The 24,775-nt window shown below is 37.5% G+C and overlaps 4 protein-coding genes across 4 annotated transcripts; 2 read left to right on the top strand and 2 right to left on the bottom strand.

Moving 5' to 3' along the window:
* Positions 1-5,504: 5,504 nt before the first annotated feature.
* On the top strand, positions 5,505-7,823 carry LOC113708484 (GDSL esterase/lipase At5g55050-like). The gene is made up of 5 exons (XM_072064401.1): positions 5,505-5,829; positions 5,948-6,093; positions 6,738-6,959; positions 7,088-7,337; positions 7,455-7,823. The coding sequence occupies exons 1-5, from the start codon at positions 5,550-5,552 to the stop codon at positions 7,535-7,537; spliced, it is 981 nt and encodes a 326-aa protein (XP_071920502.1). The 5' UTR covers positions 5,505-5,549; the 3' UTR covers positions 7,538-7,823.
* A 4,024-nt stretch (positions 7,824-11,847) lies between these two features.
* LOC113708576 (probable serine/threonine-protein kinase PBL21) lies at positions 11,848-15,044 on the bottom strand. The gene is made up of 6 exons (XM_027231054.2): positions 14,538-15,044; positions 14,291-14,400; positions 13,396-14,191; positions 12,736-12,975; positions 12,452-12,601; positions 11,848-12,228 (listed from the first exon to the last, which is right to left on the bottom strand). Exons 1-6 carry the CDS (start codon positions 14,784-14,786, stop codon positions 12,070-12,072), a joined length of 1,704 nt encoding a protein of 567 aa, XP_027086855.1. The 5' UTR covers positions 14,787-15,044; the 3' UTR covers positions 11,848-12,069.
* Positions 15,045-17,062: 2,018 nt separating this feature from the next.
* LOC113708982 (uncharacterized) lies at positions 17,063-20,806 on the bottom strand. The gene is made up of 3 exons (XM_027231734.2): positions 20,103-20,806; positions 19,296-19,415; positions 17,063-17,158 (listed from the first exon to the last, which is right to left on the bottom strand). The coding sequence occupies exons 1-3, from the start codon at positions 20,658-20,660 to the stop codon at positions 17,141-17,143; spliced, it is 696 nt and encodes a 231-aa protein (XP_027087535.1). The 5' UTR covers positions 20,661-20,806; the 3' UTR covers positions 17,063-17,140.
* A 2,538-nt stretch (positions 20,807-23,344) lies between these two features.
* LOC113708483 (protein FAR1-RELATED SEQUENCE 5-like) lies at positions 23,345-24,613 on the top strand. The gene has a single exon (XM_027230937.2). It carries the CDS (start codon positions 23,345-23,347, stop codon positions 24,611-24,613), a length of 1,269 nt encoding a protein of 422 aa, XP_027086738.2.
* The last annotated feature ends 162 nt before the right edge of the window (positions 24,614-24,775 follow it).

Raw genomic sequence — 24,775 nt, 5'->3', positions numbered from 1 at the left:
TTTGTCTTTCACATTTTATAAAATGAATTTTTTCATCTCCCATTAATCATATGTATGAATAGTTTTTTCTTGCTTTTGAAAATTAATGTGTATGTCTATTTAATTTTGCCTAAATAGTATGAATAGTATGTAATATATCTCTATCTGATTTCATATGAACAATCTAATTGTAGTTGTAGGTCAAATCAAATAGAGATATATTACACGCTATCCGTACTATTCATGTGAAATTAAATAGACATATACATGAATTTTTTTTTAAAAAAAAAATCTATTCATACACATGATTAATGAGGAATAAAAAATTTATTTTATAAAATATGAGGGATGAAAAAATTCATTTTATGAAATGCGATGGATGAAAAATTTTATTTTATGAAATATGGGGAACATAAAAAATTCATTTTGTGAAATGTAAAGAACTATAAATCAGATTCAGTGAAATATGATTTGATAATTTTGCCCCTAAAAAATGATCACGTGTAACGCATGTGGTGGATTCCGACCAAAAATTAGTGGGAAACCTAGGCACCATTTGGCAAGTAAGTTTTTTCGGTGTTTGTCTAAAATTTTATTGTAACTTACTGTATAAGTTTTTTAAAAATTTTTTGAAGTGTGCGTGTGTTTTTTTAATATTTTGAAGTGTACAGTTTAAAAACTTTGAGAAGTTTTTTGAGGTTACTATAGTTAAAGTTTTTAAAAAAACTTGTAACAGACAAATCTGGCAAAAAAAACTTGTCTGTCAAACAAGGCCCCAGATAGAGACCAAATTTGATCACTATAAATTTGTAAAATACGTAAAATTACACTTTTTTAAAGTGACGAAAAAAGTCATCTTGTAAAATTTGAGAGACGTTTTGAATGATTTTCTTTTTCACTTTAGTGGTTGTTCGTGGAAATTATAATCCAATAACAAAGTTGTCCAAACAACCCACCACTATAGCGTTGAAGACTTGTAGAATGAGAGATTAAGCGGTCAAATCTTGTCTCCTACCACTTGTCACTATATATGGCTGTCACTTTAAGTGGCTGAAATCCACATACCCTCCTTCTTAGTATATGTTAGAGTAAATGTAGGAGTAGATTTAAGATAGACAAGTGTCGATTGACAAAAGAAAAAAAAAAAAAAAAAAAAGAGAAAGTAGCCCATGGGCTTTTCACTAGAGCAGTAACGGGCCTTAAATATGCCAAGGCCCAAAGTATGTTTATCCATATATTCAGTCCTACCCCCACATTTATTGAGTTTTTTTGCTAAAATAACACTTTTTCTAAAAAATATTCCTAATATAATTCACTTTCAAACTTTATTATTGCCATCTAATTATCGTGGTTGCCACGTAAGATAACAAGAAAGGAAGGTTTTGATCTAGTTTATAGTTTCCAACATGAACTAAATTTTTAATTTTTTTAATCATAAAGGCACAAGAAGATTGCATAACTTTAATAATTTTCTTATAATTATTTAAAATAAATTCTACCATTATTGACCTTACTATGATTGGTCTCTACATTTTTCTTGAAATGTATCAAACATATTGCGTATATTTTTTTCAAAAATTAAATTTCAAAATTTCAAAAATTGCAACAAAAATTGTAAGCAATAGTAAGAAAAAGTTACAAAAACTTCAAGGTTATCATATTTGTTTATATTATCCTTCCTACTCCTTGAAAAGATCTTTTACAAGATGTATGAAATTTTCAAATTTTCAATTGCAAACTAAAAACTGCTAGATTATTATATAAGTAATCAACTAGTATAAAATGCAATGACATCCTACTACTTGAAAAAAGTCATGTTGTAAAGGGAAAAATAACAAAATAAACTTTTTATTAAACTTTAAAACTCCAGTAAAATTCTCAACATCCATATCTTATGCAAAGAACTAAAAAACAAGATATTCTGAACTAAAAAAAACTTAGTCATAGTATAATTACATTAAATTTGCAATTGAAATATTTAAAACTTAGTCAAGCAAATTTGAAATATTTAAGCCAACACTCTTGAAGCTTCCTTAAGTGTTCGCAAAGATGGAATGAATATAAGAATGTCATTAGACAATCAATTGATCCCATGTTCAGACACTTCAATAATGCTAAGTTCAGGCATATCATTGATCCTATCTCTAGAACGGTAAGCTCTATTTGATCACTACAAGTCACATATGGAGAATGAGAAAAACAAAAAGGTATCACAAGTTAGAAGTAAAATAATAGAAAACTAAAATCCAAAAAACACGTTTGGATGTATTATGCTTAAATTGCAGGCTCAGAGTCTAGAGATATGATAACTTCAAGCTTCAGCAATCAAAAGTAATCATTCTCACCACTTTTCTTTACCATTCATAGATAAGAAAATCCAAGAAAAAATAAGTGATTGTTTGCCTAACTTGCAAGGCCGTCATAGACACATTTAAAAAAATAATTGATTGTTTGCTTTAGTGGACTGTTGCTGCTCCAAAGTACTTCTACTAATTTGATTATATGATGAAAACATCTCCCCAGCTAGCTGCTGATCTTCAGGTCTCAACAATATGTCACAATTTGTTTGAATGTCCTCTTCTAATAAATTTTCTTGGGTGAGTAATTCTATGAAAGAGCCGCTGCAAAAACCTTGTTGATCACTAGGGATAGAAGTTATTTCCAAATAAAATTCCAAACAATGAACCCAAGGTTGTTTTGCAGCATTGAGAACTATACTCAAAGTATCATGATCTTCAACAGGTAATGGTGTATAATCCTTATAGGTACTTGGATATCTACAAATAATTTTGATCTTAACTTGATGTTTTTCATAACGAGTGATAACATATATCTTGTCCATGAGTTCATAGTTGTTTATTTGATAACATACTCGAATGGCTTTTGGAGTAGCACCCTCGTAACTAAGACCACGTGTGGCTGTTGTCATCCTACCATTCCAATAAAAAATATATAGTAACATTTCCTCCAGCCATTGCTACAAAATTCAGCAACACGGCCTACACAAAATTAAAAAAAATCATTAATTAAGCAAATATTGTCATGCTATCTAACACAATAACTATTAAAGTTGTTCAAAAATAACACAAGCCACCAATTGATGTTGAATAAATGTGCAAAAATATTTCAAGGATACAAGATTATTTGATCATGTGATAGAGAGGCACTATAACTAAAAATGCTCATATATATGGCGAAAATCAAACATATTGAGCATGAATCTATGTTGTTGTGCAGTTTTTCTCTTAGACATTTTATCAAACACACAGTGTGAGAAATCATTTGTTATACAATTAATAATCAAATTTTTTTTTGAACGCCATAGCAATGTTTCAAAAACTGCACAATAGAAAAGATAAGAGAATAATTTTTGTTTACATTGATATTATCAAGAATGATGATGAAGTTTTAGATACTGTTAATATAAATATTGACTTCTCAAAACTACGTTTGACAAGGAAAAGACAATGAAAGGAAAAAATTCAGGGGAGAGAGAATCGGGAAAGATATTAAATGGAAAAAAGAAATAGGTTATGCATTTATCTCTATCCTGACACATGTGCAACCTATGTGGCAAAAAAAGATCATAAAGGTAATAAATTTTAAAATTAAGTTACTTTGGGTATATGTTTTAGAATGAGAGTTATTTTGGCAATAAACTCCACATTTATTGCATTAACCACCAAAATGAAACTAGTATATCCTTAAATGTTGATGGAAGATCCAAAAAGAACAAAGCCATGGAAATATTAGTTAGACGGGAATCACAAGGGGGCTTGTTCTTGATTGATTATTTTAATTGATTATAAATTCTGATTTGGATAAGCAACTGTTCTCTATTTTTTTGTTCTAATTATAAATTTTTTAATAACTAAAAAAGTTAAAATCTACAATCACTCAAAAAGTAGTTTTTGATGATTCTAATTATTCTCTATAATCAAATTTTATAAAATCCAAATAAATTGAGAACTAGGCCATAATCTAACCATCATCACCATCAAACAATAGTTGACACAACAATTAATTAGCAAATTTGGCAATTACAATATGCACAAAAGGGAATTGTAGTGATTTATCTATTAGAAGATAAGTGAGAAATTTCTTGTATTTTTCAGATCTATTATATCTATTAAATTGCATATTTATAATTTTTAGCACATGTTTAACGTTAACGGCAGCGATGTAAATCAAATTGTGTTGATTAGCAAATCTGACGATTACAACATGCACAAAAGGGAAGTGTAGTGATTTATCTATTAGAACATAAGTGAGAAATTTTTTGTATTTTTCAGGTTTATTGACAATTTTTTAAATCTATTATATCTGTTAAATTGCAAATCTATAATTTCTAGTGCATGTTTAACATGCCATAAAGGCAATGATGTAAATCAAATCATGTTAGATGATTTTCAACAATTCGTTAATGAAATTTTCTTTTATAAAAAAAAAAACACAACAATATATTCGCCGAGGAAAAATTCAAAAAAGAAGAAGAAGAAGCCAAATTAAATTGGCCATATCCATATTATATATGATCCCATAAATGAAAATTACCGACTACATGAATCTTGCGAATTTGAATAACTAAACATTAGAGCTCCTTCTACGTAATTTATTTAAGTCCAGCAGAGTGCCAAAAAAAAAAAAAAAAAAAAAAGGTCCGGCGGTGTGGCCAAAAGAAAATAGAACCTCAGACAGCAAAAGGCTAATCGCTTGGCTGGGTATTGTTAATCTCACTCCCCAACAATTATTTCAGTGTTAAGCAATTTTAGGCAGCATCGTTTTGGTTCCATGAGATGCTGACAATTGAATTGACAAAGAAATCAGGTTTTCAACTTTTGTGACGCGCCATGATTTCTTTACTTTTATGGTGGTAATATTTGCTCTGTCCAAAGGCTTCCATAGTTTCCATCGCAAAAGGAAGAAAGGCCATTTTGCATTCGGGCTGGGAACTAGACCAAGACAGGTGGTTGATGTGATCAAACAATGCCCAAGTCTACTCCAGAAAATTCATAACATAGTACAGACTATAGTCTCTAAAACGTCCTTCGTTTGCCTCAATGCGTTTACCCTTTGAATGAAACACCACTGAAAATTGTAATCTAGCAGCATCTGGGATCACGGAAAATCTTGAGCCAGCTTTTGGAAGCAGAAACATAGTAAATAACTAAATATTACGGCCATCAGGCTAGAAATTAATGCACCATTTCCGCAAGGCAGGATGATTGTCGACATTTTTACTTTCATTTTGGTTCACAACAATGCCAGTATGGACTATGGAATTGGAGCCCCCCATTGAAACCATCTACAGGACGCACGTTTCATTTCAGATAAAATACGTACAAGCTCCAGGTTAATCCGCCAAGTGCCATTCATAGCCCAGCTGTGTTTACTTGTCAGTGAGATGTTGTCTTCTTGTGTAAATTGAGATCAGTTTCCCGACTCTTGCTAGTGACTTCGAGAAAACTCAGTTTATATAAATTGGCATCTATATCGATCTTTCTGGAATTGACAGCAATCGAATTCATTAGAGGAAGGTAATACCAAAAAAAAAAAAGAAAGAAAAGAAAATGAAGAATAGATCACCATGCAATATCGTTGTACTTTCATATTATCTCCAGGCAACACTTGCCTTGCTGGTAGGATTGGTGATGTTGCAGGCTGCGTTAGGCAGTGCAGCAAAGCCTCCGGCGATTTTCATACTGGGTGACTCCACCGTAGACGTTGGTACTAATTCTTACCTGCAAGAAAGCAGGGCCAGAGCCGACTTTCCTCTTTACGGCATTGACTTCCCTCACTCGAGGCCAACTGGGAGGTTTAGCAATGGCTTGAATGGTGCTGATTTTCTAGGTGATCCATTATTGTTGTTGCCATCATATGATATGTTCCTACGACGATCGATTCGTGCATCTGTTATGTTATGTCCGTGCAACATTCTGACCTTTGTTTGAATTTTATGATTGGGCAGCCAGGTTAACGGGATATAACAGCAGCCCACGACCCTTTCTCAGTCTTGGTAGCCCTTTGCTTTCTTATCTCAGAAACCACGCCTTCAGAGGCGCAAACTTTGCTTCTGCGGGTTCTGGCCTGCTTGACCTCACTGGTTCAGCATTGGTAAGCCAGCCACTTTTCACCTCCATTTTATTCATGGTTCACCATCGTGGGTTGCAAGTCGCGGTTGTTCTGCGTCCGTCGTGGTATATCGGTGATATTAACATTATAGCACATAAATTTTTTTTTCAAATCTGAAAAAATTAGTAAAAATAGAAAATATCATAAAAGGTATAGTCTGAAAAAATATCCAAATCAACTCCGAATTTATTCAGATGTTTTGGTCGATTCCATGCATCACGGATTTGAATCAACTAATATCGATCGAGTTAAAACGCGTCACCACGGATATGGAATTATCCACGATCCGGGAATCGATGTCGTACTGGTCCCCTCCGTTTCGATTATGATTCGGTCGAATCGTATCGGACTCGTCGCCCGAGATAGCTAACCATGATTTTATTTTCAATTTTTCTTTCCTTTTTGTAAATTTTTTTTTTTTTTTGACACTAGTGGAACTCATTGACTAACCTACAAAAAGCTACACCCGGTTCTATATCCTCACGTTGATCACCATCTCCTTTGAAGTTGTACCAAATGCATTTTTAGAGTGGTGCACTTCTGGTTGCATTTTACAGACTTGTACTGATAATTGGATAAATCGTTGGAATCCTCACTGACATGAAATGGTATGTTACCAATCGCAGGGAGTTGTGCCATTATCAGAGCAGATTAAGCAATTTGCCACGCTCCAAGGTAATCTTACTGCTGTTAGGGGTTCAGGGGCAACGGAAGCAATGCTACAAAAATCTTTGTTTTGCATCAGTATTGGAAGCAATGACCTCTTTGACTATGTTGTTTCCAATAGCAGCACGACTCCACAGGAGTTTATTTACCTCCTCATGAAAGAATACGAGAACTCTATCAAAGTAAGATTTGCTTTCAGTCGGTCTTGTAGCTAGGACAAGGTTTTTTATTCAATGATCAAAACGAAAGTTCTTTGCTCAGAATTCAGGAATTGATGGAGTACTCTTATTGTTTTTAACGTGATCATCAGACTTTATACAGCCTTGGAGCACGGAAATTTGGCATCATAAGTGTGCCGCCAATCGGTTGCTGCCCAACCATTAGACTTCTGGGTGCTCAAGGAAAATGCTCCGACGCCTTGAATGGGTTGGCAAGAGCTTTTTATTCAGCACTTGAGACCCTATTGTACGGCATTGGCTCTGAGCTTGAGGACTTGAAGTACTCACTTGGAAATGCTTACTTAATGACCATCAATGTCATCAACAATCCACAGCCCTTCCGTAAGCCAAATAATCTTCATCTCGAGTTACTTCTACTACAAATACCACAATAATTCTTTATCTATACCTCATAAGTGGAATCATGGACGGCTAAATAAAAAAAAAATGTTCCCTCAGATTTCACGAGCGTGGACAAAGCGTGCTGCGGATTTGGCAAGTTGAACGCAGAACAGGGTTGTAATGTGTTAGGAGAATATTAGTATTCTTATAGATAATAAATTAGTAAGGGTATTCTTGTAAATAGTCTGTTAGGTTTGTACTCCTATAAATACTAGTTGGTCACTCATAATAGTGTGACTAGATGTTTTCCTCCCAAGATACCTGTTGACATGGTATCAGAGCAAAAGTCCTAGGGTTAGGGTAAAACATCTAGCAAATCACTGTTCACGCCGCACTGTTCATAGCGGCACTGTTCACGTATACTGTTCACGGCACTGTTCACGCCGATACTGTTCACGTAGTTACTGTTCATGCCGTTACTGTTCACGCGTTTGTCTCAAGTTTTGACCCGTTCTTTCGTTTGACGTGCTATTCGCTATGGTTGAAAGGTTTGTTAATACGGTTATCACTGACCAAGTTGAATCAAGTTCTTCAACACATGGGTCCCAGAAAACTGTTACTATATCTGAGGAAGATTATGTTAAATTCCTACAGTACCAAGCTACAAATCACGCATCTCTTCCCTCTGCTTCTTTAGCACAAAAAGGTAATGACCCATGGATTATTGATTCCGGGGCTACTGATCATATGTCAGGTACCTCTAAAATTTTTTCTAATTTTCAAGAGTCAACTCCCTTTCCTCATGTTACTTTAGCTGATGGATCTACTACTAAAGTTAAAGGACTAGGCACTGTAGAAATTAATCCATCACTTCCGCTATCTTCTGTTCTTTACGTACCCAATTTGCCATTTAATCTAATGTCTGTTAGTAAGCTCACTAAATTTCTACAGTGTACAGTTACTTTTTCTCCTGATTCTGTTGTCATTCAGGATTTGAAGACAAAGAGGATGATTGGTGGAGGGCATGAGCATAATGGTCTTTATTTTCTCAACTTCAATGGTCCGATAGCATGTCCTGCTACTGTTTCTCCTCTTGAAATTCACTGTCGTTTAGGTCATCCGTCTTTACAAAATTTGAAAAAGTTGGTTCCTACTTTGAATCAATTATCTTCGTTAGAATGTGAGTCTTGTCAGTTAGGAAAGCATCATCGTGTTTCTTTTGCTCCTAGAGTCAATAAACGGGTTTCTGAACCTTTTTTGTTAGTTCATTCTGATGTTTGGGGTCCTAGTCGAGTCACTTCAAAGTTAGGTTTTAAATATTTTGTAGTCTTTGTTGATGATTTTTCCAGAGTTACATGGCTTTATTTAATGAAAGATCGTTCAGAATTATATTCCATTTTTTGTGCATTTGTTACAGAAATAAAGAATCAATTTGGTGTGCCTGTACGTATACTTCGCAGTGATAATGCGAAAGAATATTTTTCCACTCCTTTTAATACCTTTATGACTAAGTCTGGTATTATTCATCAGTCCTCTTGTCCTCACACTCCACAACAGAATGGAGTTGCTGAAAGAAAAATTGGGCATTTAATCGAAATTGCTCGAACACTATTGTTGCACATGAATGTGCCCAAACAATTTTGGAGTGATGCAATTCTAACTGCATGTTATTTAATTAATCGCATGCCATCTAATATTCTTGGAGGTCAATTACCTCACTCCATTCTTTTTCCTCATGAATCTGTGTTTAAATTGCCTCCTCGTATTTTTGGATGTGTGTGCTTTGTTCATCAGCTTGCTCCCGGGGTGGATAAATTAGATTCTCGTGCTATTAAGTGTATTTTCTTAGGATATACACGAGCGCAAAAAGGGTATAGATGTTACAGTCCAGTTTTAAATCGATTTTTTACTTGTGCTGATGTTACTTTCTTTGAATCCACTCCGTATTTTATCAAGCAAAGTATGTCTTGTGAATTAGACCAGTGTCCCTCTTTTTCCTCTCCTGTTTTACCAGTCCCTTCCCCTTTATTACCTGAGTTGTCTAGTCCACCAGATTCCATAGCTCGATTATCTCGTCCTCATCTTCAAGTTTACTCTCGTCGTTCCATGGTTGAGAAAGTTCCTGATATGCCACGCACTTCACCAATTAACTCTCAATCTTCAAATCCAGGTATGACGCCCTCCTCTGAGTTAGATCTTCCTATTGCTTTACGCAAAGGTAAGAGACATTGTACTTCCCATCCTATTTCTAATTTTGTTTCTTATTCTCGTCTCTCTATGTCATATTCTTCTTTTGTTGCTTCTCTTGATTCTATCTCTATTCCTAAGTCTATTACCTATGCTCTTAATCATCCTGGTTGGAGATTAGCTATGCAAGAAGAGATGTCTGCTTTGGAACAAAATGGTACTTGGGATCTTGTCCCTCGTCCTTCAGGTAAGCCTGTTGTTGGTTGTAAATGGGTGTACACTATAAAAGTGCAGCCTAATGGTTCTATTGATAGATTGAAGGCTCGGTTGGTAGCTAGAGGATTTACTCAGGTGTATGGAGTAGACTATTTAGAAACATTTTCTCCTGTTGCAAAGATTACCTCTGTCCGTCTTCTTATCTCTTTGGCAGCAACTTATAATTGGCCATTGCATCAGTTGGATGTGAAAAATGCATTTCTGCATGGAGATTTGGAAGAAGAGGTATATATGGAACAACCTCCTGGATTTGTTGTTCAGGGGGATAATCCGCGGTTGGTTTGTCGTTTGAAAAAATCCTTATATGGATTGAAACAGTCCCCGAGGGCTTGGTTTGGCCGGTTTAGTAGTGTTGTCATGGAGTTCGGTCTGACAAGATGTGGAGTAGATCACTCTGTATTTTATCGGCATTCTAATGCTGGTAAAATTTTATTAGTTGTTTATGTGGATGACATTGTGATTACAGGTGATGATGTTGTGGGGATTCAGAAACTTAAATCCAATCTGCAGGCAAACTTTCAGACAAAGGATTTAGGTCATCTACAGTATTTTCTGGGTATTGAGGTAGCTCGGTCTAAATATGGGATTTATTTATGTCAAAGAAAATATGTACTCGATATGTTGAGTGAAGTTGGGATGTTAGGTTGCCGACCTGTGGATACTCCTATGGATCCCAATGTGAAATTAGCAGGAGATCAAGGTGCATTACTTGATGATCCTAAGCAATATCGAAGACTTGTGGGTAAATTAAATTATCTCACTGTAACGAGACCTGACATTTCGTTTGCAGTGAGTGTTGTGAGTCAATTTCTTGATACCCCTCGTACTAGTCATTGGGATGCTGTTATACGGATTCTCAGGTATCTTAAAAATGCTCCTGGAAAAGGGTTGCTGTATCAAAATCATGGACACAATGATATTGAAGGATATAGTGATGCAGATTGGGCTGGTTCTGCCTCAGATCGAAGATCGACTACAGGATATTGTGTGTTTGTTGGTGGTAATTTAGTGTCGTGGAAGAGTAAGAAGCAAACAGTTGTATCCAGATCAAGTGCAGAATCTGAATACCGCGCTATGGCTCACACTGTGTGTGAGTTGGTTTGGGTGAAGAGCATGTTACTGGAACTTGGGTTTGAACATAAACAGCCTATGAATTTAGTGTGTGATAATCAGGCGGCTGTTCATATTGCGTCTAATCCAGTGTTTCATGAAAGGACAAAACATATTGAAGTTGATTGTCATTTCATTCGAGAGAAATTGCTTGACGGGGTCATCAAGACATCTCATGTACCGTCTGTAGATCAATTGGCTGATGTATTTACTAAGAGTTTAGGGGGCTCTAGGGTGAAATATATTTGTAACAAGTTGGGTGCTTATGATATATATGCTCCAACTTGAGGGGGAGTGTTAGGAGAATATTAGTATTCTTATAGATAATAAATTAGTAAGGGTATTCTTGTAAATAGTCTGTTAGGTTTGTACTCCTATAAATACTAGTTGGTCACTCATAATAGTGTGACTAGATGTTTTCCTCCCAAGATACCTGTTGACATAATGCAACTGCAAATCTCTGCTTAAAGCGTCAGGAGTACTTGTTCTGGGATCAATTCCACCCGACTCAAGCTGCTGCTAACCTGGCAGCTAATACGCTCTATGCTGGTCCACCTCTCTACGTATCCCCTATTAACTTCGCTCAGCTGGTTCAACTGTGAAGATGATTATAGCATGGAACAATCCTCATTCACCATTGCCCTCCCCTTATTCACAAACTTCGCCATCATGTGACCTGACAGGAGATTATAAGCTCTTCTGAAGGATTTGTGATTTTGCATCTGTAGTGCTTCGTAACTGGTATGCTTCTGCAAAACTAATAAACTTGATGCTAATTTTTGTCTTTTTTGTTCCCATGACTTTCGTGTTTTCCTTGTAGAAGAGATTTCTCTCCGTTCATTTCTGATTTCTCGGTTTGCCTCGTGTTAAATTGTTACCATATCATCCACTATTCCCCGCGCGCATGTTAACAAGACACAAAGCGAGTCACAAAGTCTTGTAATTGGAATCCAAGAAACATATAGATTGTTTTACCATTCGCTCTTTACAGGTGATGGTTCTGTTTCCTGCAGAGTGGGATGTTACAAAACCAATAAGCACCACGGATACATATACTAGTAGTATTTACCACCTAGAAATGTACATAAACTTAAGGCACGCGAGCTGGATTTTGATGCATCTTATAGTGAAAGTGTATCTGCGGATGGGAAACGGCTAGCTATCCATCGTCCATTAACAAAGTTTCACTGAAAACTGATTCTTTACGTCTGCTGCAAAATTCTATTTCTTCTCTGGAATCACCGTTTATAATTAGGAGCTCTTCTCTTTTGGTAGGCATTGCGAGCCAATGATCTGGTTCCTCGAGCAGATTCAAAACCTGTTAAAAACAAAAGGACGTACTAATTTAGCCATTAAGATTCTTAATAATCTCCTATCATATCATCTCCAGATAGTTGCTTCAAACTTCTTGGTTCAAGTCATGCTTCTTTAAGGTTTATCTAAATTTGGAAAGGCAACACTGAGATCACAAGTGGACTCAGGACGGTCGTAAGTTTATACTACTTCCACGAATGATGATGAATTGTCAGCACAAAAATTACCGTCTTCATAGTTGGCCTTCTAGATGATGAATGCAGGAGGCATAGACGGGCGGCAATCATCATCATTTTCATCTCATCCTGGCAATAATCTTGGTTTAGATTAGGATCAATCAAGCGTTCACACAGACCGCTACTAAGAAGAGACCTTGCCTACAATCGCATTGGCATTGTCAGTATCAGTATCGGCAATATATGTGTGTGTGTGTATATATATATATATGAATCAATCCTGCTTTTTTGTCAATTGTGTAGTTTGAAGTAAGGGTCATTAATTTCAACATTACCCATGAAACCAAGCTCTCTTGATTAGACATAGATTTCGCCTGAATAGCCTCTTTCCCTGTGATTAATTCCAACAGCACAACACCATAAGAATACACGTCTATCTTCTCGTCAACTTTGCCATACATCATGTACTCTGGGGCCAGGTAACCAAAAGTTCCAACCACATGAATTGGCTTCGAGAACACTGACGACGTTTGCTTGTTTTGGTGGAGTACTGTTGCTGCTCCAAAATCTGATAGCTGCTCCAAAATGTTAATATGTCACATTTACCTCAATATTTGATAGATCTCATTCAAAGGCTATCGCTTGAACGCTTAAATGCACCATAAAAGAAATATCAATATAAGGTGAAATCTGAATAATTAGCCAAGGTCTGAAAGATATAACTAAAAATCGATATTTGAAGGGTTAGAGAAAAGCAAGCAGTACTCGGATGTAAATGTTTACAGCAAACAAGCACATCTGAGCAATTTATGGGCAAGGTCTTGTATCGGCATTACTGAAAGCAAAATTCTCGTTTGTCATCACTTACCAATTACTTTCCCACTTTTTGCAGGTAGAACTACAGAATCTTAGCCGCATAATTTGGTTTCCCAATCACTAATTTGTTGAAATCTTGAAAGGAAATTAACATTGGGAAGGTAGCTAAAAGAACTTACCTGTGATTGGCAATTCTCAGAGAGAAGTATGTTAGACGACTTTACATCTCTGTGTATGACAGGAGGGGAGGAGGAATGGAGGTTGTCCAGTGCCCTCGCCACACCAATGGCAAGTTGCATCCTCTCAGACCACCTCAGCTGTTTTAGTCTTTGCCTTAGACTTCCTTTGAGTAAATTGTAGACAACAGCCTGCATATCTTTGCAATAACAAAATCCTAGAACCCGAACTATGTTTTCATGTTTTAAACTGCTCAGCATTTCCACCTCCCGGAAGAGATCCTCATCAGAGTGTTGCGAGATGTTAAGCACTTTCACTGCTGCAGCCTGACCATCATCAAGTTCGGCTCGATAAACCTTACTATGTCCTCCCTCTCCAATCAACACCTCAGGACTAAATTTGTTAGTTGCACGCCTTAGTTCTTCCAGTGTAAAGCGTCTGCTGTTTCCCTTCACCTCCAAAGTAGCTAACCTCTCAAACAATTTCTGTGTTACACCTGGAAAGCTTAGGTTTTTCCTAATGCTGAGCAGTTTCTTGCTTCCAGTAGGTTGTACAGGTAATGAAGTTGAGGGGCATGACATTGTCCGTGATTTCTGAAGATGAAATCTAGTCTCTGAATGGTCACGGCTACCAAATTCGGAAAGGGATGACACAGAAGACTGGAGTACTCTAGTTACAGAACCTTGTTGAGAAGTTCCTTGCCTCTGCAATAAGATTTTACCTCCATTATCCATAACCAGAAGGGAGCAACTTGGAGGCAATGCCTTTAAGCATTTGTTAACAGTTGAATCTTTGGGCCTGCCGACAAATGACTAATGAGAGAGAGAGAGGGGGGGGGGGTATTAATGTAGCAATGCAAGCTACAACAAAAACTCATTAGAGAGAGGATCGCCATACCATTGACTGCTGCACCCGACTGCCAGAATTGTGGCAAAGTGTACGCGTACCTGATGACTCAATTCGACTATATATGAGCTTCCGTTACAAAGCTTTACTTGGAAATCCACCTAGAGAGGTCATTACATGGGAGTTTAATTTGTCAAACCACTTCGGTGGTTCACAGGTCATTGGGCAATGACAATGAGAGATCAAAGGATGTTGCCATTGTTAACAGAAAGCTGTCAGTGTTAAAGAATATACCAACCTGTTTGTACTTGCAGAGATCTTCATGGATGAGGAAAGTGTTTGGATCAAAGCCATCATTCGACTCTTGCACATGAACTGCCAGCACACTGTCCCCTGGCACCACTACCGAACTACTTAGTAAGCGGCGAAGCATTTCTCTGCTGTAGTTATCAGATTTCAGACCAACGATAATGGTTCTCTTCTTGCCAGTCCCGGCCTTTAGCAGCGAAAAGATACGTCCATTGATCCTTGGGCTTCCAACCATCATTAAAGCCTCTCAATGTAAAGCCAATATCCTTCTACAAAATGAAAACACGCAATTTCACCATAATGAAGCTAAAGATTCATTTATCCACCACCCCGCTTTGGGAATTGTCTAGAGAATCTGGTAGTATTTTCCAATATTGAGGTGCCTGATTTGATTATATGTGGCCCTTTGGCATAAATTTCGGTAGCTAGTTCATTATGTTGAGCATTTACTCATGGTTGGTAGGTGCTTTTAGAGTACAAAACACAATATCCGCTCCCATGACTTTGAAGACACCGACAACTGAGGAAAGTGCCTTGGAGTGCAATTGCATCACGGAATGGTATTTACTGCAGACGATTTCAGTCATTTTACATCCAGTTGAATGGAGATACTTTATTACAATACCCTCTTACAAGATGATTTACCACAGTGCTGTCTTTGTAACTACTACTACTTTGGCGGCGTTAGCTTGTCTTTATAACAAAACATCGACGATGGAAGCCGGACGTCCGCCCCCACAAGCCCGGATTATTAATCTCTGCCTTTTGCCCATGCTAGCTTCAATAGTTTTAACCGGACGAATTAAAAATAGATGCCACTCGATGTTCCGATGTACCATACCTCCTCTTTGGGCTCCCCTTCCCCACAGCAAGCTAGTGTAGGAGTAGAATAAAATCGTTGTGAAAAAAAAAAAAAAATGGATGTAATGACATACCACATATCTCCTCTCAGCGACCATGTGAGTTGTGTCAAACATCGTTGTGTCTGCCTTATTTTGTTTATCATTTGTGAATGAACCAAACATTGACAATTACCAAATTTTGTACTCATGACTAGGGATGTCAACGAGTGTAATCAAGTTCGAATAATGTCATGCTCGAGCTTGAATTCAACTCGAGCGAGTAGAAAATTATGTAACTCAACTCGACTCGACAATATGAATTTTCAAACTCGAATTCGACTCTCATTAAGACTTAGAGTCTTAACAAATTCCGAGACTTAAAATAAAACTCCAAAAACTCGATAAAATGTCGAAAATTTTATGGTAAATTATCTAAAACCTTCATTTCTTTTTTAGTTTTTACAATGTTACATTTTTACCATTTATGAATTTTATTGAATAAACAACACTTATGGGAAAGTACCTAAAACATAAACCCTTATTATTCATTTCATAATTAAAATAAAAATATAATATAAATAATATACTAGTAATCAAGCAACTTGACAAGCACTCGAGTAGCATAAATGAAGGTTTGAACTCAACTTGATATATAAATCAGACTACTCGACCTCGAGTTCGAATTTGATTTGGCTGAATTCGAACCAAACATTTGACCATATCTCTCACAAGTTACTTGTAAATGATTCGACTCACCAACAGCCCTAATCGTGACAAGATACCAACTAACCACTTCATTTTTAGTGAGTTAACCACTAAATAAAATATAAAGTACAAATCTAACTAATAAATCAGAAGTTCAAATCTCTACACCTACAGTAAAATCTAAAGGTGAGAGCTATCCCCTTTTAACCCCTCTCCTTTGACCCATAGCAAGCTGCCGATACACTTACCCACGCTCCAGAAATGATGCCATATCCCCTGTTACGCAATCTAATCCATTAAAATCCATTATAGTCTTTCATTCACACGGAAGCTCGTTAAGCAGAAATGAAGGGTGGGGTAGCGACAGCCAACCATTCCCACAACAAATATGTACTTTTGACTCTTCAACTTCAATTAACCAAAAATTGAAAAACTACCTGAATTACCAGATAGCAGAATGGGCGTCTTCGCTGATCATAGAGCTAATTCCAACAACTTGCTTGATTTTATACTGTAACTAAGTGAAACAAGAGCTCTTACGATAACCCATCTTCTTGCCAAGTCGGCATCCTCTAATCCAAACACGATGAACTACTTGAATTTGCCTACAGTTTACTAAATGCGACTTTAATTTTGGTACTATTAAATTTGACCAATTTTCTATCAAAAGCTGACTAAAACAAAAAAAAAGTCAATTCAAGATGTAATCCTTGTTCACAAAACAAGGACAAATAAAGGGGGTATAATAACAAAGAGTAGCAAGGGAAAATGATTTTTTGCTTAATATCCAAAATGATTTCAGGATGCTTATTGTACTGATTTACGACAGCAATCCTCATTTCTCTTTCTAAGTTCTATTAGTAACACCACTGTTTCTTGAAATCAGATTGCACCGAGACGAACAAGAAGCTGCACATTGTACTACAGAAATGCAAAGAAACAGACTCTGCAGGAATTATATACTCCATTTTGCACATGCACTGCAAAACCCTTTGCAGAAGACGACTTTTAGGATATCAACTTGCTTCTCAGCAGCAATGCATTCTCAAGGCATGTCAGCAACCTGCAAGACAAAGCAGAAGATGGCTTAACATAGGGCCAAATAAAAGAAATCAATCATACCGAAAGCCAGAAATAGAAAAGCAGTAAGTGATTACCCTCAGACGTTGATTTAGTTCAGCATCAAACACCACAAACGACATTTCCTACTTTTACCTAATTTAAGTAGATCATTCCACTTGTACCTTATCCCATTTTGTTGTTTATGGACAATTACATTACTAACCAACTAAAGGCATCATAAATACATAACTACCACTATGATCAAATTAAAGAAATTGAGAAAATTCTAGAAGAAATGCACAAACTTTTGAATAAGAAACTGAAAAAGGAATTTCCAGAAACACCACCAACTTACAAAAACAAATTGAAGCCCAACCTAGCAAAATCATTAAAGCATTGCATCACAACTAGAAGCAGATGTAGAAACATAAAACTTCCTCCAAATGCCATCCACCTATTGGAACCAATAGGTCAACTTTTTCAATTGAAGAAAGGGGAGAAGTCAACCTAAATCTTAACCACATTGTCAACCAAAACTAATCCAAACAGCTTTACTTTAGAGTTGTAGGAAACGAGTTCACAAAGTAAAAGCGAAGCCTAGCATTCCAGGTATAAAGTTGAAGATCCAGATATGTTCTGCCAAGCATTGCACCCTAAGAAGGAAATGGAACATGGCACAGTTATTGATTCAATAAACAATTTCAGGCCTCGTGAGCTCTTAACAAGCCAAAGCAGTTTAAATTAACTTCGTCCTTGTTGCAAGGTCATTCTATTAATTAATCATTACTGCAATTGCTGATATCTAATCCCTCTTTCATCCTATTTCCCAATTACACACATGCCCTAAGATACACTCAATATAAGCACATCAGACCAGTTCAAAGTGCTCGAAGTTTCCCCCCCAACATGAGAATATGAGCTCAATCTAACGTGGAAGCCTCCTTGAGAGGGTCATATTTCCTAAAGAATAGCATGTATGCCTTAACTTCAACATAAATAGATTCAGGGGCCTACAATATCATGATCTACAACAAAATTTGCACTTCTCAAAGCCATTGAGAACAACTTGTATGGGGTTGAATGATCCTGGAAAACCTAAATTTTCTACCAATCTCTTCAAAGAGCTGCATCAAAGGCTTTAGTACAACATATACTGGATAGAGGGAAAAAATGGCAAACCACTAAAAGGATAATCTATTCCTAGTGAATTCTGCTATTAAGTGACCCATTCCAATTCTAGAATAACTAGAGCACCAAATAATGACCAGCATATAAAGCATATTTCCCAAAATCTTCAAAAACATTACACACTTGACTATGCCCATCACCCCTACTGTACCTAGAACTAAAATAGAACGAAACTTACTGGACATCAATATCCAGGAACAGGTTTGTTTAAATACCATCAACTCCAAAAGTACCAATGAACAGTAGCTTCATCTCACAAACACATAGATTTAAGGGGGAGAAAAAGCCCAAAATCTCAACTCCCATTGATCTTTCAATCCAATAATTTCTCACATTTCAGAGTTTATGAATCTAATCACCCTTTCTGGCAACAAATCCCATTACAGAACAACTTATTTCTGATCAACTATATCCTTCTTCAGCTACTTGGGCAGTCTATGACTTACAACCCACTTTATCAATTTTCGTATCACAGAGCATCATTTTTAGGTCAAAGCTGAAAAAATCACCCAACTATTGAAAATCTTAAACATATTCCTTGGTTAGCAGTACATTATGAGTTCCAATATACTTAGCAATGGTACCAATAATATTGCAAATGTCATTCACCATTAGTCAATTGTTTCAATTTGTAAGTCCATTTACAGCTTTGGTTATTTGTTAATTTGATTTTCCATTTTTTGAAAATTTAAACTTAGGCATAAGAACTGCCAAGCAACTCCACATTAAAATAGCTACTGACCCCACATAAACAAGCAGAAAGAAAGGGCCCACCAAAGCAAAACATCCCATGTCCTGGAACATTTTACTCTCGGTGTCCTTACTCAATATGAGTATGAAACAGACAAATCAGGAAACTAAATGCTTCTGTATCAGCAGAAGAAGACTGGACAACACCAACCAAATTAATCACATGATACATTCAACAAAAAGGAATACCCAAAAACTACCTGGTTAAGAGGGTTGTCAGGAGATTTCTTCCAAAGTTTCCAGATCATGTCTTTGTACTGCGTGTGTGTAAGACCTGGTTTATCTTCCTTCAGCCTAGGAAGCTCAGCTTCTTCAAAAGCCTGCAAATTCATCGAAATGGACCAAAAAGAACGAGTAATGTCATAGTGCTTAAAATGGTAAACTGGCCCAATTCAGATATTAGGCCTACAAAGTACAAAGTCAAGTGAGTATAAAGGAAAGAGAACTCTGAAATTGAGAAACACCCAATTTCTCTCCACTGAGGAAAGAATAAAATGATGAGCATTGATATCACCTTTGTGCAGACATATTCACTAATACTAGTAGAATTCAGCGAAAAGCTGGAAAAAATACAGAAGTTTGATACGGATTAAAAGTTTAAGACACAGTTAGTGGATAAACGAAGTGTAGACTGCCACTTCCTTAAAGATAAGCAATTTACCATCAAAACAGCATCTATTTGCATTATAGTTGAAAAGCGTGCCAATTTCATTCATGTCCTACAGCTACGTAATCACATCTTCCGGGTCACTTGCTCAACATACTCACGATGAATCAATATATTTCCACAATCCTACCATTTCAATACTCAAACAGCAGCAAAGCAAGTACTTTTAACGAGAAAGAATAAACTTTTTCCTTTCCAGGGACTGCCTGTATTTCAATTTTCCACGGTTAAAATTATAATTTTTTTTTTGTTTTGTGTTTGGGGGGGGGGGGGGGGGGGGGGGGGGGTGGGGGGAGAGGGGGGTGGTGGTGGTTTGGGGGAAAGGGAAAGAAAAGCCAACCTTAAATGAAGCCTTGAGCCTCCTTTCTGGATGCTTATCAACTGGCAAATTATCGGCCACGGTCATCTGAGCAATGGCTTCCTCAATTGTGCTCGCCTCAATGATGGAATCGTCACGATTGGTGTTCTCCACAAGAACCATCCTCTCGTACTCCTCCTCGGCCGCTGTACGGCTATTCTTCCGCTTCTCCTCCTCAGCTCTCTTCTGAATGGCAGCCTGCTCCTCCTCCCTCCGCCGCCGTAGCTCGACCTCGGTGACCTTGGGGACGGGAACGGAGACACGATTGGCCTTCTTATCGGGCTTCTTCAAAGCCTTCTCGAGATCCTTCTCCTCCTCCTCGGCCAACCGGCGGGCCTCGGCTTTGCGAGCTGCAACCTCGGCCCGTTTCTCGGCCTCCTCCTCGCGCTTCTTGGCAGCGCGAGACTTGGCGCCTTCGGCATCTCGCCAGTACTGCTCTTCCTTATCACGAGCCTCGCGATCTTTGCGATCGGCCTCCACGGCGCTCTTTCGAGCCCTAGCGGCTTCGGCTTTGCTATTAACTCCCATTTTTTTCGGCATATTTCCTGAATTTCTTCCTTAACTCTGTCCCAATTTTTTCTTTTCCTCTCTTTTTCGAGCTCAAGGGATACTTGAACACCGAATTTTGGTCACTGATGAGTCTCCAGCCTCCACAGCAGCAGCAGCAGCAGCGTATCTATCTTTTTGTTCGGAGTTCTCTTTATTTATCCTTCTGGAACTCTCGCAAATCACCAGCAACCGCCCCTTAAGATTTTATTCATTTCTCATTTTTGACCCCCATAAACTTAGTTTATTACAACAGGACCCTGAATACTATATCGATTCCTCCATTTCGTCTGCTTAGTCAAACCCGTCCCCTAAAAATGCACAATGTGGCAACAATTCTTTCCACAAAATTATTCACTAATCTTTTATATTTGGTCCACGGATGCTCAAATTTTACGTCATTCAAAAAAAAAAAATTTTTTTACGCTATTCTCCCCTTAATCATACCTGAAAAAATAACTCATCACTTTTTAATTTTGTCCTCTGTTTAATACAATCTAATTATTTTTCAACATAGTCTCTCTCTCTCATCTTACATACAACTTTCGACGCTCAAAAATGTACATTGCTAAACTTTCTTCACTCGCTCGAAAATGAGTTAGCTTGTGTTTGGATTGCATTTTCCATGATTTTTCATGGAAAAATTACTGTAGCGATTTGATGTATATGAGGGAAAAGATAATAGGAAAGTGTGATCACGGAAAATGACGTAATTTTTTGACGGAAAACAGCAATCCAAACAAAGCCATGTGATCAATACGAATGAATAGTAGGCTTGTCCACACGGTCCAGTTACTTGTTTGCTATTGCATGCATATTGTAAAAACAGAAAAAGCAAGGTTAAACTAATAGAGGTAGTTTAGCCAAATGGTAAATTCTGTAGTGTATTCACATATTTCAAAGACAGGTGTGGAAAGTAAATTATATGGCAAAGAAGCTGGCACGTAGCAACCTGACGTGTACGGAGATGAAGGGAATGTTTCTAAAAAAGTAAGTGGTGACCTATAACCGCGGTGAATGTAGCGTACGGCAAATGTTGGAAATGTATTGGGGTGAAACGGAATTAACATAAATATAATGGGGTAAGGAGTAAAAAAAAAACCCGTTAACTTTATTAAAACAACCCCAATTTTCAACTCTTTCGTCCATAATAACAACGCAGTACCCATATTGGAATGCATTTTAGAATAAATAGCCAACTCTTTATGGCTTTCCTGCACTACAACTAAAGATTAAATCCATTTTGGATTGGTCAATCTTATATTCAAACGGGTGTCCCAGTTTAAAAGTTTCAGCTCCCCTTGTCTTTCTTCCATTACAACAACATAATACCGAAGGTGGCATAAAGACAGACTGATTTATCGGATAAAAAGAAATTAAACCCGTTGGTGAGTAAAAGACCAGCTCTTTGTGCCTTTCAACCATTACAGTGACAGAGTACCCAACGTGCCTTAAATACAAATGTTGGGTAATGGGATGTAATTTAGTTAAAACGGTTGTCTTATAAACGACCTGCTGTTTACGGCTTTCGTCCATCACACGTTCAAGAGAACCCAATTTCGTAGAATACAAATTTTTTGATCGGAAAGCATAAAAATTAACAGCCGGTGTCGGTTCTGTTGTATAAAACATCGAAGAAAAAGAGAAAGCACTACTAAACAAAGCCATGCTGGGGCCACCGAAGAGGAAGCGTATTAGGTACTAAACACACAGCCATGTTGGGGCCCGCAGTGATGCGTGTGTTTGAAGACAGGTGGTGACGTGGGAATCGAAGGCAAAAATTTGGTAAAGAAGAAGTCAAGGCGGAATAGACAGAGGTGGTGTCTACTGGCGAAAATTTATTCGAAGGCGGTGACGGTAGATATATGTGAGGAAGGCCCTTGCGAAACTGTGGTGACAGAATGCAGCGGCGTGGAACAGAAGCAGAGAAATCAAAGGTGAGTACTTTTTTGAGTTTTTCCATAACTTTGAAAAATGGAGTAAAATAACGAGTAAAACATCTGTACGTCTACTAGGGTGATTTCTACAGTTCTTGTAAGAGGCAATGATAGAGGAATAAGGAATACGAATTACGGGGTGTAAGACCCTGCGTCTTCGAACGAAGATGTAACGAAATCAGGAAATTATCGCAGTTTATTTGTGCACGGAGCTTTGTGTACGTACGTAGGAAATGTTGGTCCTCTAATTTGTATTAAATAGTGTAAAGGAAATTAAGCAGAAATGAGTGAAGACGTGAAGAAGACGTTGTAACAGGACTAAAGTCTTAAAATAGAGTGATTTGGATGGCCGTGTGGACATCGATAATGGCCCCCATACTGCATTGCGCATGGTTATGTGAAAAGAATTAAAGAAACACACAGTAGAGGTTGAGTTTGTTGGTGTTAATGAAAATGCATGTCGATAGTGGTATTTTGTGCTAAAGGTTGATATAATTGCATCAGCCACACTTATAAAAACTGTGTATATGAATGTTAGAGTAATGTTTGTCGTCTGCATTTTGTGAAAGTTGTGAGGTAAAGTATGGTTTGTTAAGTGAAATGATCGTGTATATATGTTTTGTTCCATTAGTAGACGATCAGTATTTATGTTACAAACGAAAGCATATGGGGAGGCTGAAAAAAAAATGTTAAGCGACCATGGTTAGAAAAACATTGAACAACCACACAGGGGTTGTAAGTATGGGGCAGGATGGGGTGCTTAAAACTCATTACATGGTGCAGGAAACAGAGAAGGGAAAAATGGGGATGGATGGTTGCGGCAGGTTAATGTCATTTGACCTTAACCAAGAACCTGAGTGTGACCGAGACACATGCAGTGAAGAAAGCGGTGGTTCAATAGGAGGACACGAAGATGAGGAGGCAGATGAATTGGTGGGCGCAATAGGCGTGGATGACGTAATGAAATTAACATTTGACACGGAAGAAGAAGCTGGGGAATTTTATAATTTGTATGTGAAACTAAGCGGATTTGGGATTCGTAAAAGTAATGCCAAACGAGATGAAGATGGCATTTCAAGATTTAGAAAATGGGTATGTTGCTGTGAAGGTTATAGAAATGAAAAGTGGTTTAATTATGAAGACCGGAAAAGAGAAGCAAAAGCAATCACAAGGACGGGGTATGGGGCTTGCTTTCGCGTGAAATATGACACAGAATCGGTAAAGTATGTGGTGACACGTTTCATTATAGAGCACAATCACCCGCTGGCATCAGAGGCAAGTGTGCAACACCTTAGGTCGCATAGAAAAGTGAGCGATGCAGAATATGCGCAGGCAAAAAGTCTAAAGTTGGTTGGGGCCAGAATATGCCAGATAATGAAACATTTTGTTATCAAAGCCGGAGGGTATAGTAACGTGGGATTTTGCATTAAGGATCTGTATAACCGAATGGACGAGGAACGTAGAAAAGATATTTTTAATGGCGATGCAGAAGGGGCACTTGGGTTCTTGGCAGCGAAGAAGGATGCCGATGACATGTTCTTTTATAAATATGGTGTAGATAATGAAGGAAGATTGGCAAGATTGTTTTGGGCAGATTCTAAATCTCGTGTGGACTTCAGTGTATTTGGAGATGTATTGGTGTTTGATACAACATACAAAACAAATAAATACCGCAAGCCACTAGTTGTACTTGCAGGGGTAAACAACCATTTGAACAGTACTATTTTCGGCTGTGCACTGTTATCAGATGAGAGGATTGAAACATATGAATGGGTGCTAAGTACATTTGTAGAGGCTATGAAAGGTAGAAAACCAGTAGCAGTGATGACAGATGGGGACAGTGCAATGCGAAGAGCGATAAAGAATCTTCTCCCGGATGCTTGTCACAGGCTATGTTCGTGGCACTTGCATAGGAATGCACGGAGTAATATTCGCTGCGAGGAGTTTAATAACAGGTTGTATGACCTGATGGCGAGAAAGTTTAGCACTCTTGAGTTTGAGGATCGCTGAGCTAGGTTAGTTAATGAATGTGGGGTGGTAGAGAATGAGTGGGTGAAGAAGTTGTACCGTAGGAGAAGGTTATGGGCAGAGGCTTATTTATGCGGTCATTTTTTTGCAGGTATGAGAAGCACTCAAAGGTGTGAGAAAATGAATGCTTTTTTGAATGAGTAC

The sequence above is a fragment of the Coffea arabica genome, chromosome 9c, assembly GCF_036785885.1.
Source record: "Coffea arabica cultivar ET-39 chromosome 9c, Coffea Arabica ET-39 HiFi, whole genome shotgun sequence".
NCBI classification, from domain to species: domain Eukaryota; kingdom Viridiplantae; phylum Streptophyta; class Magnoliopsida; order Gentianales; family Rubiaceae; genus Coffea; species Coffea arabica.
This window is presented reverse-complemented; position numbering and strand designations above follow the sequence as displayed.

What these genes read in the sequence shown, in the direction of transcription:
- LOC113708484 (XM_072064401.1), top strand. Translation starts at nt 5,550, where the DNA reads ATGAAGAATAGATCACCATGCAATATCGTTGTACTTTCATATTATCTC. An exon ending in ACCTCACTGGTTCAGCATTG is followed by an intron (nt 6,094 to 6,737) that starts GTAAGCCAGCCA and finishes TACCAATCGCAG; the next exon opens with GGAGTTGTGCCATTATCAGA. An exon ending in CAACAATCCACAGCCCTTCC is followed by an intron (nt 7,338 to 7,454) that starts GTAAGCCAAATA and finishes ATGTTCCCTCAG; the next exon opens with ATTTCACGAGCGTGGACAAA.
- LOC113708576 (XM_027231054.2), bottom strand. Translation starts at nt 14,786, where the DNA reads ATGATGGTTGGAAGCCCAAGGATCAATGGACGTATCTTTTCGCTGCTA. An exon ending in ATCTCTGCAAGTACAAACAG is followed by an intron (nt 14,401 to 14,537) that starts GTTGGTATATTC and finishes TGACCTCTCTAG; the next exon opens with GTGGATTTCCAAGTAAAGCT. An exon ending in GAAGGCCAACTATGAAGACG is followed by an intron (nt 12,229 to 12,451) that starts GTAATTTTTGTG and finishes TGTTTTTAACAG; the next exon opens with GTTTTGAATCTGCTCGAGGA.
- LOC113708982 (XM_027231734.2), bottom strand. Translation starts at nt 20,660, where the DNA reads ATGCCGAAAAAAATGGGAGTTAATAGCAAAGCCGAAGCCGCTAGGGCT. An exon ending in GGCTCAAGGCTTCATTTAAG is followed by an intron (nt 19,416 to 20,102) that starts GTTGGCTTTTCT and finishes ATGAATTTGCAG; the next exon opens with GCTTTTGAAGAAGCTGAGCT.
- LOC113708483 (XM_027230937.2), top strand. Translation starts at nt 23,345, where the DNA reads ATGGGGCAGGATGGGGTGCTTAAAACTCATTACATGGTGCAGGAAACA.